Here is an 18,037-nt window from a genome sequence, read left to right on the forward strand (position 1 = left end):
GAGAAAAAAATGGCCCTGCCAGGGGCTCATCTGGGCTCTGCAACAGGTGCTGGGTTGCTGAAAGGTGAAGGCTGTTTCAGAGAGCAGTGGGGAAAAGCTGCCCATAGATCTGAGGTGCAAGCAGCAGTGCTTCAAGAGGCATGCCCAGCCTCTTGGCTGCAAAATCTTGCTTAGGGGAAAGAGCCTCAAATTGCAGCAGGGGAGGTTAGTTGGGGAAAAATTTCTTTACTGAAACGGTGGTCAGGTCATGCTTAGTCTGGAGCAGAGGAGGCTAAGGGAGACCTCAGTGCTCTCTACACCTCCCTGAAGGGAGATTGGAGTGAGGGTGGGGGTTGTCTCTTCCCTCTAGCATCAGGGTATTAGGACAAAAGGAAATGGCCTGAAACTGTGCCAGGGGAAGATTAGGTTGGAGACGAGGAGAACATTCATTCCTGTATGAGGTGGTCAGGGATTGAAAGAAGCGTGCCCAGGGAGGTGGTGGAGCCACCATCTCTGCAAAGTTGTCAAGATATGCCCAGACACGCTCCTGGGGACAGTTTAGTTGTGGCATGGTGCTGTTGGTCGATGGTTGGACTCAACCATCCTGGAGGTCTTTTCCAAGTCAAACAATTCTAACGACTCAAAACCCAGGTTTTTATCTGGTCCTCACAACCCTGGGAAGTGAATTGTTGGTGGGCTCCTGTTTGCAGTTCCCCTGCCATGTCTTGCCTGACCAGCTCCCTGCCTACCCAGTCTCACAGGGAAGGCTTGCCAAAGCCCTGAGAGCGAGCTGGAAGCTGCCCTAGGAAGGCAGAAGGCATTCTTGTTCAGCTCTGTGAGGCAGGCTTGTGGCTGCTTTTATTTGTACACATGCTGGCTTCCAAGACACAACCAGCACTGAATCAATCCTCCCCTTGTCCTGGCCTCGCAGGCATGATGAAGGCTGCCCACAGGACTCTGCAGTGCAGATGACAAACGGCTGGAGATAAGGGCAGCGTCTCCACTCCTGCTCAGATGTGCCCACCTCAGCATGGCACACATGCCAGCTTGGCTAGGGGGATGCTCAGAGAGCACAAGCGTGGTGCAGCGCCAATTCCCAGGGCCAAGCAGAGAGCTGCCAAGAGGAGCTAGGGAAGAGCTGGGCTCTGCCTGTTGCTGTTGCTCAGCTTGGAGGCATGGATTGTTTTTCCCCTCAAACTCAGCTGCGAGACACTGAGCTGCAGGAGGGAGAAGTTAGAGGTGGTGAGGCTGGTGTGGGCACAGCTCCAGCAAGTGACTGAGTCACCAGGGACCCCTCACAACACTCATCCCAGTCTATTTTTAGTGGTGCCCAGTGACAAGACAAGAGGTAATGGGCACAAACTTGGACACAGGAAATTCGTCCTAAACGTGAGGAGGAGCTTTCTTTAGGGGAGGTAGAGTGCTGGGGCAAGCTGCCCAGAGGAGTGGTAGAATCTCCATCTCTGGAGAGATTTCAAACCCACCTGGATGCCATCCCTGTGCAATCTGCTCTAGATGAACTTGCTCTGGCAGAGGGGCCAAGTAGATGCCCTCCAGTGGGTCCAGCCCCTGTCATTCTGTGGTCCTGTTGGGTCACCTTGATCCAGGGAACACAAAACCCAGCAGGGCCTAGGATGCTGTGGTGACACCAGCAGGACAGGCTGCCAGCCCAGCAGCCTCCCCTCACCCCACAGGCCAGGAGGCCTCTTCCATGCAGAGAAGGCTTGGGAGGGAGTTTCCAGCCCATAACTTTCCAGTCACAAGTATTCATGGCATGCAAGTGACAGGAGTGCTGAGCACCAACCTTACAGTGGACAAACTTGCAGGCTTGCTCCAGTGAGCGACCCTAACCAACCCAAACCCAGCACAGCCCAGCAAGTGCTTGCGCCAGGAGGAGAAATACCAGCAGCAGTGACAGCTCCTCTGAAGTGGAGGATGAATGGCATGAGGAAATGCCAGGGAAGGGAAGACCACACATGGAAGGTTGTTGCTTGCAGCTCACGGCTGTGACATCTGGAGCACACAGAGAACAGGCTGCTGCTGTGTTGCCCCTTCTCCCCTGGGCACGGTCCTGTGCCCACTGGCAATTCCTTTGGGCTGCTGCAGAGCCTTCTCCACTCCTGCCTTTTCATCCAAACCCAAAGCACTCCATGGCCCCCACTGCTGCCACCGATGCCTTGGTCCCTGGAGGGATGTGCAGCTCCTGGGGCACTCAATTCAGGCGCCTCCACCCTGCCAGAGGCATCGCTCCGGGGACCAGCATCCTTCCTGGGAGCCTCTCCCAGTCCCATCCTGCTTTAATCCCAAGGACAGCCTGGAGGCCATCAGCTCTGGTTAGCTCTTCCTGGGGGCATTTGTGGGTACAGCCTCTACCGAGTCCCACCCACCTCAGCCACTCTCCTCTGGCCTTTCCCCCACTCAGCTCTCCAGCCAAGACAGGCATCAGCAGCTCCCCCCCAAGGCAGCTCTACCCAATAACTCCCACAGAAGGACTGGGTGTTGCTTCCCCTTTAATTTTCCACTCATCAGGAGGGGAGGGGGGTAAAAAAAGAAAAAAGAAAAAAGAAAAAAAATAATCATCAATAAATAAAACAACCTCGGGATGCCAGGAGAGGATGAACACCCTGAAACTGCAGTCTGCTGGTGGCTTGGTCCCATCGCCAGAGGAGGGGAATGGGTGCCCCCGGGTCCCCTCCTCTCCACCCTACCCCATCCCAGGCCACCAGGGTCCAGGTGGGTTCGGATGATGCTCCTCGAGAAGAAATGGAACCAAAGGGCAGGACGTGGCCATTCACAGTTGACTTGGAGGACGAAACGAACCCCCCCCAGAGCCTGCCAACTCCGGCTAGGGGAAGTGACCTGTCCCACCTCCCTCGGCTACCGCAGAAGCTTTGAAGACGAAGCCGCTCCTCGCACAGCTGTGCGTCGCAAGCACGCCGAGGGGACACGGCAGGTCACAAGCATCCTGCACAGCGCCACTTTGTCCTTTGCGGTAGTCACGGCAGGGGCAGAGGGCGCCGGTACTTGGTGTTGTAGCCCGCACAGCTGAAGAGCAGAGCCTCCTTCTGGAGGTAGCACTCGCGGACCTTCTCAGCCACCGCTGGGTAAAGGTGGTTCATCTCGTACTCGGTGCTGTCGCAGGTGATGCTGAGCCTAGCAACAAAGACAGAGGTGGGGTGGGGTGCGTCAGGAGGGCTGCCCGGGCTTTCACCAAAAGGTTTTTAGTGTCCTCCTTCCCGGGGAGGATCCTTTGCTAAGCGCTGGGACGGGATCTTTGCTGGTCGCGCTGGGGACTGTAAGCGCTGCGTTTGGCAGCCCTTGTCCAGAAGCCAATGCTTGTCACCAGCCCCATGCACCACGCAGCAAGGGGTGACCCTTGCATGTCAAAGGTCCTGCAGCCCGGAGACTGCCCCAGCCCCCCCAAGGGGCACATCCTGAGCTGTGGATTGGCTCAGGAAATCATGCACTGAAAAATCCACCCACGTCTTTCATATTCCCTCACTGACCACCAAGTCTGTCCACTCTCTGTGGGCACCCCCCAGCTGGTGGTCCCATTGGAGGGGCACATGAGTTCAACAGCCACGTGTCCCTGCTAGCTGAGATCATCCAGCAAAAGCAGGAATGGGCATCAGCAGACACATGAGGAGCAGCAGAAATGCCCAGTGTGATCTCTAGCATTCCTCTCCTCCCACCTGTGCCCGCATCTGCAGATCCATCTGCTCCGAAGCAGCACTGCATCACCCTCCCACCACTCAGCTGAAGAGTCCCCAAGGCAATTCAAGTTTGGAGGGCATCATGGAGGGAACAGAGTGAAATCCAAGCTCCAGCTCTCGTTTATCAGATAGAATATGTCAGCAGGACTCTCAGCATCAGCCGTGACCAGCAAGAGAGTGGTGCCAGCGCTCAGTGTTTAATTGCCCACAGAGCAGCACGGAGCCCGTGGCAGATTAGACTCCATCAAAATGTCCCTCTGTGTGCTCAAAAAGGCTGCTTTGTAGAGAAAGGACATTAGAGAAGGAGAAGGGAGAGAGAGGAGAGAGCGTGGAGGAGGTGGAGAGGAACAGGATGGGAGAGAGGTGGAAACGTCCTGGAAGGCTGTCACTGCTTCTGTGAAAGTGTGAAGCTGGGTCGTAGAATCATAGAATTGTTAGGGTCAGGAAGAGACCTGTTGTGATCAAGTCCAAGCATTAACCCAGCACTGCCAAGTCCAGTCTCGTTGGTCCAGGCCAACACATGCAGAGCAATGAGCCACGCTGCATGCAGCACACCCTGCCTGTGGCACGAAGGTACCTCAGGCAGGGGTGTTGGGTAGGGCGTGAGGAAGAATGATGGGCGCTAGGAATGGAGAAGTGAAGGGAGCATCATTTGGCTGATGGGCCTCTACCACAGCTCCCCGAGAGGTCACAACTCACTGGAGGAAACACCTCCTTCTTGTTGAGGAACCTGAAGAAGGTGGCTTCGCAGACCAGCCCGTGCCGCCGCACGTCTCGGTGCAGGAGTGCTGAGCTCCGACACCCCACACCTGCAGCGAGTCCACCGGCGGCCAGGCGCGGGGGTCCCGACGGCGCTGGGGGACCACACCAGGTGGGTCGAGTTGGGGACAGGGCCAGAGGGCTCGGAGAGCTTTGCATAGCAGGACTCTTGGCCTTGGGAGGCAGAGGAGAGAGTAGTGTATGCAGAAATCCTAGTGGGAGAGAAGACAATGAGTCGGTACCCCGGGGGGACAGGGTGAGATGCTGGGGATGGGGAAGGGAGGTTGCTGGTGGGACAGGAGAGCTCTTGGGCTGCTGAGTTTGCTCCTCAGGGTGAGCTCGCCTGCATGCATGGGTGGCCTCTCTTGCTGTGGGAGATAAGGCACCAGCCCCTCCTTCTTCTCCCAACGCTGCCTTGTTCTCTGCAGTAGAGAGACTTGACCCAACCCCACTCCCTCAGCCACTCCCCAGCCAACCACCCAGCACCTTTACTTTTATGACAAATCCCCACCCCTAGCCTGGTCCATTCTGCCATCAGGCCACTGCCTGCATATGGTTACGTTCTGGCATCCCTCAATGGACGTCTGAACTGGGGTGAGCAGGAGCAGAAGTTATCCTATAGGGAGGACATGGGGTGGCTCTTTAGGGAGAACATGGCTGGATGGCAGGGATAACATGGATGCTCCCCCCAGGGGGGAAGACAGGGATGCTCCCCAACCTGGTGCTGAATGTAGGCATGGGATCCGCTCCAGCATCCCCTCACAGGTGTACTCGTAAGGCAGGTAAGGGTCCCACCTGTGGAGGGGAAAAGAGAGCAGAGCATAGGCAGCAAGCAGGGACAGCCTTGTCCTCCCCCTGGGCCTGGGACAGCAGGGCCCTGGGCAGTGGCTGTCCTCACCCACTGAACCCCCACATCTTTGGGTCTGTCTACTGGAGCAAGCAGGGCAGAAAAGTAGAGCTGGAAAAGCTTTGCAAGCCATAAAGGGCTAAGAAAGAGGCTGAGGGATTAATTTGAGTTCATCTCATGCACTGGTGAAAATGAAGTCACCCTGTTCTATTTCAGTCTTGCTTTTCTTCATTTTCGTAAGCCCTAAAATAAAAACCACTTTTCATGCAATAGGGTCACAGCCAATTAAAGTACAAACTGCTTTCAGCCCAAGGAACTCTGGCAGCTGTAGGCAAAGGAATAGGGCATTTTAAAACACAAGGGAGGCTTAGGTCTGGTAAAGATGCTGAGCAAATCCGGAGCAAGAGGGGTCTGCTCTAGCACCTTCTGCTCTAGCATCCTCTGGTCCTACCTGCTGCAATCTCAGTACAACTCTGCTGCTCCAGACAGGAAGGTCCAGGCTAGAACCCACCAAACTGGCTGGTGAAGAGCTTGTGGCTGGGACTGACACAACACAGGGAGAAAACATCTCCTTTTGCCCACAGCCGCTTTGCTGGGGGTGGATTGCTCGGATGGGCTGGAAACTGATCCCTCTCCCAGCCCCAGATTGCTCAGAGCTCTGGGGCAGAGCAAGCATGGAGTGCCCACGTTGCTGCTGGTGCTGTTGCTGCACCCCCACGTCGCTCCCTGCTATTTATACAGAGGCAGCAGCACTAGAACCAGCAGGTAGTATTTTTAGAGTGAGTTATGAAACGTTGTTGATCTTCAAGAGACTTCTGCCTGCACTCACTTCCCAACATCACATCTCCCTGTCCTGGGAATCATAGAATCGACCAGGTTGGAAGAGACCTCCAAGATCATCCAGTCCAACCTGTCACCCAGCCCTATCCAGTCATCTAACCATGGCACTAAATGCCTCATCCAGTCCTTTCTTGAACACCTCCAGGGAGTCACCCTGGGGACTGGGTCAGCAGCATCCCCCCAAACGAGAATGAACCCTGGCACAGCAGCACACAGGCTCCAGGGCAAGCAGGCAGAAACAGGCAGAAGGAGGCATCTGACCTCTGTACCCCACCACATGGGCCAGCCTGCAGGTCTTTGACCTGCATTCCAACATTCTCCACGGGACCAGAGCTGCCACAGGGGCTGTGGCACTGATGCCCCTTCCCTCCAGAACAAATTCTGCCCAGGGGAGGACAGAATTTATTTTCTGTGTGCCTTAATTTTCCAGAGAGTTGTTGGATGAGCTGCAGGACACTGCTGCATGGAAAGGGGCTGGCCCTGGGACTCCTCAGCTCCCCTGTACACCTCTGCCAAGCTTCACGCCGAAGAAGGGTGACAAGCAAAGAGACGTTCACACTGGGAAACACTGATTCTTCTATTTTCTCAGCTCTGTATCTCCAAAATAGCTGTCTCCTTTTGAAGTACCTGTCAAACCCAAGCTCAAAGGCTGAGAAGATCCCTCCAAGCATCTCCCTGCCATAAATACCCACCTGAGATCTCAGCCAGGCTGGAGATGACAGCTGCTCCATCTAATTACAGATGTGCACGACGCTAATCAGGGCTGACGCAGCGACAGGCACTGCTCTTGCCTCTGAATTGCTGATGGGGCTCCCAGTTTAACCAGGGCAAGAGTTCTCCACAAAGCAAAACTGCTGACCTCGGTTGCACAAAGCTGGGGCTTGGGGCCCACCAGGGCATTGATTTGAGGGAGATAAACCACCCCTTGGGTCAGCATCACCAGTGGTGGGGCTCATCTTAGCCCTGCTTTGATGGCCACGATGCTGGGGGCTCCTCCCAGTGCCCTGCTATGCCAGGCAAGGTGCAGATGTAATTCTGTAAATTAGCCTCTTTCCCCAGAAGCTCTGCTGTGGTACCTGTTGGGATGCAGCACATCCACAATGGGGTGGAGGCAGAAAACATCCTTGCTCCTGATTGTATACCTGAGGCTGATGCTCTGGGCTCAATCCCACCTTCCCCCAAGCTCCCAGGACCTTCATTGCACCCAAGAACACCAAGAGACTGTGGCTGGAGACTGCTACACCCCCCACTCCTCTACCCCAATCATCTCCATGTGCCCCTTTTAATTCTGGGGGTTCCCTCAAAGTCTCTATTTCCTCCCTGCTCCCTCGTCAGGATTCAGCTCGTGCACTGATAGAAAATGCCAATTTCAAGGAGCTAATTGTTTAATTAAAATCTGGCAGGCTTGGCTTCCTCTTGACAGCTACTTTGTTAGTGCTGCTCCTCATGCCCAGGAGCTCAGGGGATCTCCTCAGCTGGGAGGAAGAAGAATGAGAGGACAATGGTGGGGGGGGGCCCTTCAGAGTGGGGGACCAGTGCTGAGTACAGGGGCAGAATAACCTCCCTTGTCCTGCTGGCCACACTGTTCCTGATTGCAGGCCAGGATGCATTGTATATGTATGTCTTGAAGGACTCAGCACTGGTCAGGCCACACCTTGAGTGCTGTGTCCAGTTCTGGGCCCCTCAATTCAAGAGAGATGTTGAGGTGCTGGAATGTGTCCAGAGAAGGGCAACAAAGCTGATGAGGAGCCTGGAAACACAAACCCTATCAAGAGAGGCTGGAGGGAGCTGGGGGTGTGCAGCCTGCAGAAGATGGAGGCTCAGGGCAGAGCTCATTGCTGCCTACAACTACCTGATGGGAGGCTGTAGGCAGGTGGGGTTGGTCTCTTCTGCCAGGCAGCCAGGACAGAACAAGAGGACACAGTCCTCAAGTTGTGCTGGGGGAGGTCTAGGCTGGATGTTAGGAGGAAGTTCTTCACAGAGAGAGTGATTGGCCATTGGGAATGGGCTGCCCAGGGAGGTGGTGGAATCACTGGTCCCTGGGAGGTGCTGAAGAAAAGCCTGGATGAGGCACTTGGTGCCATGGTCTAGTTGAGTGGCTAGGGCTGGGTGCTAGGTTGGACTGGGATGATCTTGGGAGGTCTTTTCCAACCTGGTTGATTCTATGACCTCTTAAGATCATCGAGTCCAACCACTGACCTAGGTTGACCATAACCATTAAGTCACATTCCCAGGTGCCAGGTCCACACATTCCTTGAACACCTCCAGGAATGGTGACTCCATCACCTCCCTGGGCAGCTTCTTTCAATCCCTGACCACTTATATACAGGAAAGAATTTTTTCCTCATCTCCAACCTAGACTTCCCCTGGCACAGTTTCAGAGCCATTTCCTTTTGGTCCTGTTTCTTGATGCTAGAGGGAAGAGACCAACCCCCACCTCACTCCAATCTCCTTTCAGAGAGATGTGGAGAGCCTTGAGGGTCTCCCCCTTGCCTCCTCTTTCTTCTCCAGGCTAAGCCCAGCAATGGATGGCAGCTTTAACTTCCCCAGAGTCCCAAGGAAACAGAAATCTATCCAGCCATACGTGTTTGTCATGCTGGGATGGAAAACAGAGAGCAGCTTGCCTTGGGGATGCCTGCCCATGGCTCCTGCCCACATGCTGTGCCAGTTACAGCCACCCTTTTTCTTGCTCACTTCCCCATCAGCTGTTCAGCAACCGAAGAGATGTCCATTAAGGAGGGGAGGCAGGACGTGTTGTGACTGCAACACAACTGCATTGACATGAAGAGTGGGAATAAGGAGAAGGGGGCAGAGACAGGAGCTCATCTTTGGGCAAACAGGGGTGGGCACAGTGGCAGCACATGGTGGGCTAGTGCCTGGTGCCAGAGACAGTGAGTGTCCACACCAGCTCCCCCTGCCCAGTGCCAAATCCTCCCCTAAACTTCTTTATTCTTCTTTTATTTTTGTGCAGAAGTTACCATTAAGCATCTAAATGACCTGGTGCACATTCAGCACAACACAGCTGCTCAGAGCCCTTTTCCCCCCTCCTTAATTCTCCAGCAGCTTTTTTAAGTGTCTGAACAGCACAGCAGCATCAGGGCTTCACTATTTTCTTTCTCCTTCCTGGAAAAAACTGAAGATTCCCTTCTGCCTGCTGAAGCAGAGAGCAGCAGCTCCCGGCTGCCCACCCATGGCACTGCCTTTGCTTGGGGCCATCTCTCCAGCCCAGATGGCAGAGGGTCAAGCACTGACAGCTGGGCCCAGCACGGAGCAGCAGGGATAGAATCCGTTTTAACGTAATTCTCATCAAGATAGCAGAACGGAGGTGCAAAGCAGCCACTGTTTTTGCAAGCCGCCCTTTGCTCGGTCTTTGCAAAGCGGCAGAGATCAGCGTGAGGGGAGGAGCTGTGCCCCTCGCCCACGCAAGGGGGAGAGCTGGGCGGGCAGCGTGGCCACAGCAGCTGAATGGAGTCCCCAACTGTCGCAGCCAACCCAGCTCTGCAGCCTCTATGCAGGGAACAGCAAGGAGGACACTTCTCTGGTCAGCACCGCGACCCTCAGGCCCCGCCGCTAGCCTGCCACAGTCCCGGTTTCCACAGCCCATCGGCTGTCCTCACCAGGGAAGGCTCATCCCAAGCAAAGCAAATTGCAAGCAAAATGGAGATCAGCACTTCTCTCCTCTCCAGGAAAATTGACTTTAATAATTTGGACAACTTGAAAGGCTCCTGCCACGGGGCAGGAGGTAAATATTCATGAGGGAGCATTTCCAGGGCAGGCTCAGTGGGAGTGCTGCCTTCCTGGGGGGGGTCCCCACATGCCCCTCCTCTTAATATCCTTCATGCTGGGCAAACTTCTGGGAGCTATTCCTACTGACTTGCTCAATTGGAATGATAAGGATGAGCAGTGCAGTGGGGAATGGCAGGCACAGAGGTCAGGGAGCTCTCAAGGTACATGCAGAGAGACGGTCCCTTGGGTTTATCTTTACTTCACACTAGGTCCCAGCACTGATGCACATCTCTAACAGCATCAACCTCCTGTTCCCAAACCTCATCTCCCTTATCTCAGCTTCCCCTCAATTCTGGCCTCTGCCTGAAGGATGCTCAGGGGATCCCTTATGCACAGCACTGCCCTGGGGCAAACCCCTGAGGTGCTTGGTACCAAAGCAAGGCGATACCATGAGTCTCCTTGAAACTGCAGGGGTGGGAGGATTTCTGCTGTAATTATAATTATAGGGATGCAAGGAAGGAGAAGCAATTAACACTCAAAAGGGAAAGCCAGGCATCAGCAGCCACGGCTGCTATTATCCCTGCAAACCCAGCAGCAGGGAGATCATCCCCACCACACCTCCTCAGAGCAGTACCTGGGTCCTCATGATGGTTTTGATAGCAGCTTCAAACTCTTCGGAGTTGTTGTAGTCCACAGTCCACACGTGTGGCTTCCCAATGAAGTCTTCAGCATATGGGTGTTGGGAGGACACCTAAAACACAGCAGCTTGAGCTGGTTCCTGCAGTCCCTGCCAGAAGGGCTGCTCACAGCCGCGATGGCAGAAAGGAGCAGCAGGCTCGGGCACAGACATGTTGTGGCTTGATCCATTGCACATAAAGCTGTGCTGGGAAAAGAAGAGTTCCTCTGAACCAAGCTGCCCCCTGACATCAGGCTGATGCTTTAAGATTGCCACTGGTTTGGAATGCCCCATTCCCATCAACACCAAGATCACCTCTGCAGCCCTGAATATCTCCATCTCCGTAGCAGAGGTGCAACTGAACCTTGACCTGAGCCATTTTCCGGTCAGGAGTGACAAAAACAGACCAAATAGGCTTGTGAAACAATCACATCTCCCAGGTTTGCCAGACCCAGAAACAAGGCAAAGAGAAAATCCATCACTACCAAAGGCTGGAGCAGTCTGGCACTGAGACAAAGCAATGATCCTCCACAGCCACCCACCTCTCACCAGGCAGTTTTGGTGGCTTTGCCTCTTTTGTTTTAGTCCCTGGGGTGCCTTTTTAGCCCCATGCAGTTGCAAGGCAGCCAAAGCCCAGCTCTCCTCTCAGGAAGGGAGGGAGAGAGGATTCTCTTCCTGTGAGAAGAGGAGGTGTTTTGGGGGCATAGCAAAGTGTTGCAGTGGGGTCTGAAAACCTGCCAGCTGGAGGAGAGCAGTGCACAGAATCCCAGAATCGTTTCAGTTGGAAAAGATCATCAAGTCCAACCATCATAACCCATATTTAATTCTCCAGCTTGCTGCCCTTTCCTATGGTTTTTTGCTGACAGATTGAGTCCTCCTTCCCCTCCGGCATATAAACACCCTGGGGCAGTTCACAGTGCTCCTGGCTCTGGGCTGAAGCACAGCCACAGCACCCACCAGGATGGGTGAGTGGGATAGACAAGGGGTAGGTGGGATAGACATAGGGCTACAGGACAGCCCAGTGCCCCACACTGTGTGATGGGTGCCACCAAGTCGAGCTGCTGCAAGGCTGAGCCCCATGGCCCCCAGCAAAGCCCTTCTCAGCAGGAGGTGCACAGCATTATTCACTTTATTAATAATAAAAGAGGCAATTTTCTCAAGCCTTTAACTTTTAAAGAGTTCCTGCTTCACTTAGATTGAATTCCCAGCGGTGGGCAAGCCTGGGGGTGGGAGATTTCATACCCCTGCAACACCACAGAGGTCCTGGTGCCCACCTGGGTGTTCAAAAGGATGAACAGCACAGCATTACAGTAGGTTTGGGAGCAGGGGTGCGGGGTATGTGTGTGAATCTGGGCTGATGGGGGAAGGAGCTGAGGGCTTGTGGTCTGTAGAAGTTTCCTGCACCTCCTTTGCAACCCCAAACACATCAGCCATGACCCTTGAATCCAAGGAATCTGGGTGGAGACAGTGTGAGGATGGGAGTGAGGACCCCATCAGCAGCTATCCACGCTTCTGCCTTTGGAGGAAGTTCTGTGCCCCCTAAAATGATCTCAGTTGAGAGACTGCTGTCCCACAGCCTGGTCTGAAGTCCAAGGTAAAGGGGGTGTCCCCCATCCAGCCAGACTCACCTCTCTGGAGGTGGGCTTCCCACGGAAGAACTCATGGTTGAGGGAGCTGTGGGGGGGGGTTGAAGCGCGCCTGCAGGAACACGCAGCCGTTAGCGATCGCCTCCAGCGGGGCAGGACCCTCGTAGGGGAACCCAAAAGCCAATGAACAGCTGCAGGGGAGAAATCCATGTGCTGGTGAGCAAACACAGCCAGTCCCATGGGAGCTCTCCCAAATAACTCACCAACATAGTACCGTGAATGGTTTAGGTTGGAAGGGATCTCAAAGATCATCCATTTCCAGCCTCCTGCCACAGATAGAGACACATCCCACTAGAACAAGGCTCAAGGCCTTGAACACCTCCAGGGAGGGAGCATCCACAACCTTTGCCAGTGTCTCACCACCCTCACTACAAAGAACTTCTTCCTAACATCCAGTTTAAATCTCCCCTTTTCCAGCTTAAATCCATTACTCCTTGTCCTGTCATTACAAGACCTTGTCAATAGTCCCTCCCCAGCCCTCCTATAGGGCCCCCCCTCAGATACTGGAAGGCCACTCCAAGGTCTCCTAAAAGCCTTCTCTTTCCTCAGGTTGCAGACCCCAAATTCTCATAGCCTGTCCTCAGAGCAGAGCTGCTGCAGCCCTCTGAGCATCTTTGTGTCCTCCTCTGGACTTGCACCAACAGTTCCATGTCCTTCCTGTGTTGAGGGCTCCAGAACTGCACACAGTACTCCAGGTGGGGTCTAACAAAAGCAGAGTGAAAGGGAGAGAATCCCCTCCCTTGCCCTGCTGGCCACACTTCTCTTGCTGCAGCCCAGCACACATCCCTCTTTGCTGCTCTGCTCCTGCACATCAAGTCTCTAAGGCAGCTCCATGTGGGCAACAACTCAGAGCTCAAATGTGCTAACCCCTGCCCTGCACCCTGGCTCTCAGCCCACTGTGTGCAAAGCAGCAGGGCCTTCAGGAGCTGCAAATTCCCCCACTGTAGCTATGAGCATCATACCGGCCCTGTATGGAGAAATATTGATTTGCCAAAGCCATTTGTGCTGGGAGAACCAACAGCATTTCCCCCAGACACCGACCGAAGGTGCCTGGGATTGTGCCTGCACCTGGCACAGCCGCTCCGAGATTCCCGTTATTTTTATCCTGGTGCTGAATGGGGGGAAATCCGCCCTGCTTAGCAATAAATTAATTAATCAGGAAACTCTCTGCTCCATCTGCAGACAGCCTGCAAGGAGAAACCCATCAGACGCATCTTGATTCGAAATGATGTGCCCTGCTCGGCTCCCGCTTTAATTAAGCCCTGCCGGTAGCGTCTGTGAGCCTGGGAGGAGCATCACAGCAACAACTCCTCCTCTTCCCTCTCCTCCTCCTCCTCCTTCTTTAATTAGATTTTCTTTCTCAAGGCAGCTGAGATCTCAGTGCTGGCTGGTTAGCAGGGCTAGGGGTGCCAGGGACTCACCTTTGCCTTCCTCAGCAGCTGCTGGAAGTCGTGCTGTGGCAGCAGCCCGTGGTTCTTGACGAACGCTGGTACCTCGGGCGGCCGCTGCGTCTCGTAGTAAACCGTGCCGTGGATCTCCATGTACTTGTTGAGGATGGCCAGGAACTTCTCCTTGCCCTGGGAAGGCAAGCAGAGGTGTGAACCACACCAGAAGGTGGGCTGGAGCCCTCCGTGGTTATAGGGGCAGATTTTTATAGGGGCAGGGTTTTTTAAGGGGAACATTGGGTGTTGGATCTTCAGAGCTCCCTCCCAACCCCTACCATTCTGGGATTCTGTGATTTAGCTCTCAAACCACTCTCCTGGTACACCTGCAATGCTTCAGCCCAACCTGCAGCAGTGTAAAACCTGGAACCCTCTCTCCTCATCTCCCAGGTGTGTCTTAGACCACATCAGGCTCCCAGTGAGCTCAGACAGCTATGAGATCCATCACCTTGAACATGGGCATCTCAGTCCTCTGCCTTCCTTGCCACTTCCATGGGCAGCTTGCACTTTAGAGCTGCTGAATTCAAGGTGTCAGGGGATTAAGAAGGAATTTTGCAGAGAGCAGCAATTGCTAACCATCTCTTATTTCAAGTAATAAGTCCCCAGGATTTCCACACTCAGATTCAATCCTGTATTACCACGAGGAAAAATCCAGGGGGTCAGCAGCTTTCCACTTTTGGAGGCTTTCTTCCTTTTTCTCTCCAAAGCAGCCTTCTATTTTAACAATTTTTCTATCATGGATTTTTTTTTTTTTTTGCTTGGAAAAGCCACCCAGGGACATCCTCTGGATGCTGCATTTTCAGCCTCTGCCAGTGCAGCCATAAGGCCCTGAAAGAGCAGAGACTGGGAGAGCTTGAAGGAGGATAAAGAGGGAATTTGAAAGAATTCCATATGTTGCCTTAAAGCCTCTCTGAGCATCTGCCCTCAGCCACATATCCCTGGACTCATCTATGGCTCAAACAAGTGCTTTTGGTGGGATGAGGCTGCAGAGTGAAATTCAGATTGGAGTGGATATTAGGAAAAAATTCTTTACTGAAAGAGTGGTCAGGCATTGGCACAGGCTGCCCAGGGAGGTGGTGGAGTCACCATCCCTAGAGGCATTTGAAAACCTGTGGATGTGGCACTCTGGGACATGTTTCAGTGGCCATGGTGGTAATGGGTTGACTTTTGGACTTGATGATCTTAGAGGTCTTTTCCAGCCTTAATGATTTGGTGACAGCCTGGTCACAGTGCTGCTAGCACCCAGATCAGCACCATTGTGACACCAGTTCCCTAACACACAGAGCTTAGGGAGATGGCAGTGAAGTATTGTGTCCAGTTCTGGGCCCCTCAATTCAAGAAAGGTGTTGAGGTGCTGGAGCATGTCCAGAGAAGGGCAATAAAGCTGGTGAGGGGCCTGGAACACAAACCCTGTGAGGAGAGGCTGAGGGAGCTGGGGGTGTGCAGCCTGGAGAAGAGGAGGCTCAGGGGTGATCTTATTACTGTCTACAGCTACCTGAAGGGAGGCTGTAGCCAGGTGGGGGGTGGCCTCTTCTCCCAGGCAACCAGCAACAGAACAAGGGGACACAGTCTCAAGTTGTGCCGGGGGAGGTCTAGGCTGGATGTTAGGAGGAAGTTCTTCACAGGGAGAGTGATTGGCATTGGAATGGGCTGCCCAGGGAGGTAGTGGAGGCACCGTCCCTGGAGGTGTTCAAGAAAAGCCTGGATGAGGCACTTAGTGCCATGGTCTAGTTGACTGGATAGGGCTGGGTGCTAGGTTGGACTGGATGATCTTGGAGGTCTCTTCCAACCTGGTTGATTCTATGATTCTAAGTATTGCTCACAGTGCTGCTAGCACCCAGATCAGCACCATTGTGATACCAGTTCCCTAACACACAGAGCTTAGGGAGATGGCAGTGAAGCACTGCTCATAGTCCCTGGGTACTGCCTGGCATCACTGAACATCATCAGGGGAGTCCAATTGCCCTGCACAGCGTGAGCTTGGCATGGGAGACCCTCTCATCCTACACCATGAGCTTCTTTAACCCATGGAAGTCGGGCAGCAGCCTGATGAAAACAGCCTTTGCAAGGTCATCAAAACTTCATTTGCTTTACAAGAAGTTCAGAGAGGTGGAATATGACTAAAAACACAGAGGTAGGTTTAGTGTAATGTTTCTACAGGTCATAAAAGTCCTGCTCTGAAGATGGTGTTTGTTACAAGGCTTGTAAATAGACACTGCAGAAGATGGAAGTGTTCTTTTCCTTCTTAGAACTCAAAGTCAGTCACACAGGACCACAGAAGTCAGAAGGGACCTCTGGAGATCTAACCCAAACCCTCTGCTAAAGCAGGCTCACCCACAGCAGGCTGCCCAGGATCATAATACCCAGGCAGGTTTGGAATCTCTGCAGAGAAGAAGACTCCACAGCCACTCTGGGCAGCCTACTCCAGGCCTCCAGCACCTTCACAACTAAGAATTTTTTTTCCTCCTGTGGAGATGGAACCTCCTGGGTTCCAGTTTGTGCCCATTACCCTTTATCCTGTTGCTGAGCACCACTGAAAAGAGTCTGGCCCCATTCTCTTGCCCCCCATCCTTTAGATCCTAATAAACAGCCCCAGGTCTCCCAGGCTTTTGTCCTCACAGAGATGTTCCAAGCCTCTCAACAACTTCAGAGCCTCCACTGGTTTCTCTCTGGTAGTTTCCTGTCTTTCTTAAACTGTGCCCACAATGAGGCAAAGCCAACTCCAGCAAAACCTTTTCTCTGGTAAGATGCACCCAGTAAAGCCCAGCAGCAGCTGGTGTGGTACAGTACCTGCAGCTGGAACAGCCCCAGGCAGCACACAAAGAGAAAAAAATGGAATTAAAGCAAGGGACAGAGAGAGTCAGCTCCTTTTTTTAAGCCCTGGAAGGAAAAGCAGCTGGGACAAGACAGCAAGGAGCACACACAACCCCTTGCTGCTGTAAGAGATGCAGGGGAGGGATGTTTGGGGAGTTTGAGGGTCCCCCTGGCATTCCAGGCATGGGCAGTGCACAACTTCCTTTCTCAGAGTACTTGAAAGCAGAACCAAACCACCCTCAGCATGGCACAGGGAATCACCTCACAGCAATGACTGTAATTAATGACCTAAAATCACTGATATGTAATCCTCAGCCTAAGCAGCCTGGTGGGAGGAAGCACCCCCAAGAGCAAAGAGCTGTGGGTGGGGGTCTCAGCACCCTCTGCTCTTTGCTTGCAGGTGCTGCACCTTCACATCACCTCAGCTTCCCCTCTTTGAATGCAGCAAAGATGCTTCTCTACAAGTACAACAAGATCTTGGGCTTCAAAAGCTCAGGATAAGAACTAGAGGCTGCTGCAACCTTGGAGCAGTGCCTATGGCTGTCCGTGCCCACTGTGCCCAGGACACCCACCATGCCCAGGACACCCACCATGCCCAGGACACCCACCTTCCAGATGCTGGCCTCCTTCCCATACACCACTGCCATGCTGCTCACTTTGTTGGACTTGATGAACTGCCTCTCGGTCTCGTTGAGCTCCTCCGACACGAAGCCCATGAAGGAGTTGTCCGGGGTGTGAGCTGGGGGCACACCAAGGGGAGAAGAGCTGGACATGATGTGGCTGGACAAATGCTTTCTAGAACTCCCCCAGGACTGGAGACCCAGCTCCATTGCAGCAGGGGGGCTGAGATGCCTCCAAGGGAAATGGTATGAAGAACTCCACCCAAGCAGCTCGTAAAGCACATGACAAGGTTTAAGGTTGCCAGATAGGCTTTGTCCAGCCAGGAAAAAGCAACACTTGAGTCACCCAGTGCTCAACAGGTCACCAGGCTCCTTTCAGACAAGCACATCTCCTTGCCACACCACAGGCACACCCCAATCACTGCCTCTCACTTTTAGAACCCCACTTGAAACAAAACCAAGCTTTGGGAGCAGGCTTCCCATCCCAGGACCTGGAAGTCTCTGGCTGTGCCTTGTGTTTGGCCCTATCTGTGCTGGAGCCAGCATGAGGGAAGGTGCCAGGTCTCTCTTCTCAGAGCATATCTGCAGCCCAAGATGGCCAAGCAGATGTGGGAGCTCCTTGCGGGCAGGGGGAAGCAGCAGCAGCAGAGGCAGGGAGCATGGCACTCCCTGTGCATCATCTCCTGGAGGAGATGAGTCCTGCTTCTGCAAGTCCCTAAGCCTGCTCCACTGTGCTCCTGGCCCCCACTTACGGAACATGGTCATGAACTGGGCGGGCTGCAGGTTCCAGTAGCCCCAGTTGGTGCGGTAGCCGCGCAGAGTGGCATACTCCTCGTGGTTGTACGCCGGCTCCGTCCCGAAGGTATCGATGACCCGGACACGGCACCTGGCAGAGAAGACACAGCCTGAGTCCTCTGAGTCAGCCCCGCTGCCAGGGACATCTGGTGTCCCCAGGCAGCTCGTCTCCTGTCTGCT

The 18,037-nt window shown here is 53.9% G+C and overlaps 1 protein-coding gene across 1 annotated transcript in view; it reads right to left on the reverse strand.

Annotated features, from left to right (window-relative positions):
- Positions 1 to 2,687: 2,687 nt before the first annotated feature.
- MGAT5B (alpha-1,6-mannosylglycoprotein 6-beta-N-acetylglucosaminyltransferase B) overlaps positions 2,688 to 18,037 on the reverse strand; it is an 80,964-nt gene continuing 65,614 nt past the window's right edge. The window contains 15 exon segments of the mRNA XM_064151733.1: positions 2,688 to 2,992; positions 2,994 to 3,139; positions 4,400 to 4,459; positions 4,462 to 4,542; positions 4,545 to 4,663; positions 5,012 to 5,067; positions 5,170 to 5,190; positions 5,192 to 5,246; positions 10,494 to 10,615; positions 12,169 to 12,228; positions 12,230 to 12,304; positions 12,306 to 12,317; positions 13,608 to 13,763; positions 17,051 to 17,181; positions 17,815 to 17,948. Coding sequence (XP_064007803.1) covers positions 2,825 to 2,992; positions 2,994 to 3,139; positions 4,400 to 4,459; positions 4,462 to 4,542; positions 4,545 to 4,663; positions 5,012 to 5,067; positions 5,170 to 5,190; positions 5,192 to 5,246; positions 10,494 to 10,615; positions 12,169 to 12,228; positions 12,230 to 12,304; positions 12,306 to 12,317; positions 13,608 to 13,763; positions 17,051 to 17,181; positions 17,815 to 17,948 — 1,396 coding nt within the window. The 3' untranslated portion in view covers positions 2,688 to 2,824.

This window comes from Pogoniulus pusillus, chromosome 11, assembly GCF_015220805.1.
Source record: "Pogoniulus pusillus isolate bPogPus1 chromosome 11, bPogPus1.pri, whole genome shotgun sequence".
NCBI lineage: Eukaryota > Metazoa > Chordata > Aves > Piciformes > Lybiidae > Pogoniulus > Pogoniulus pusillus.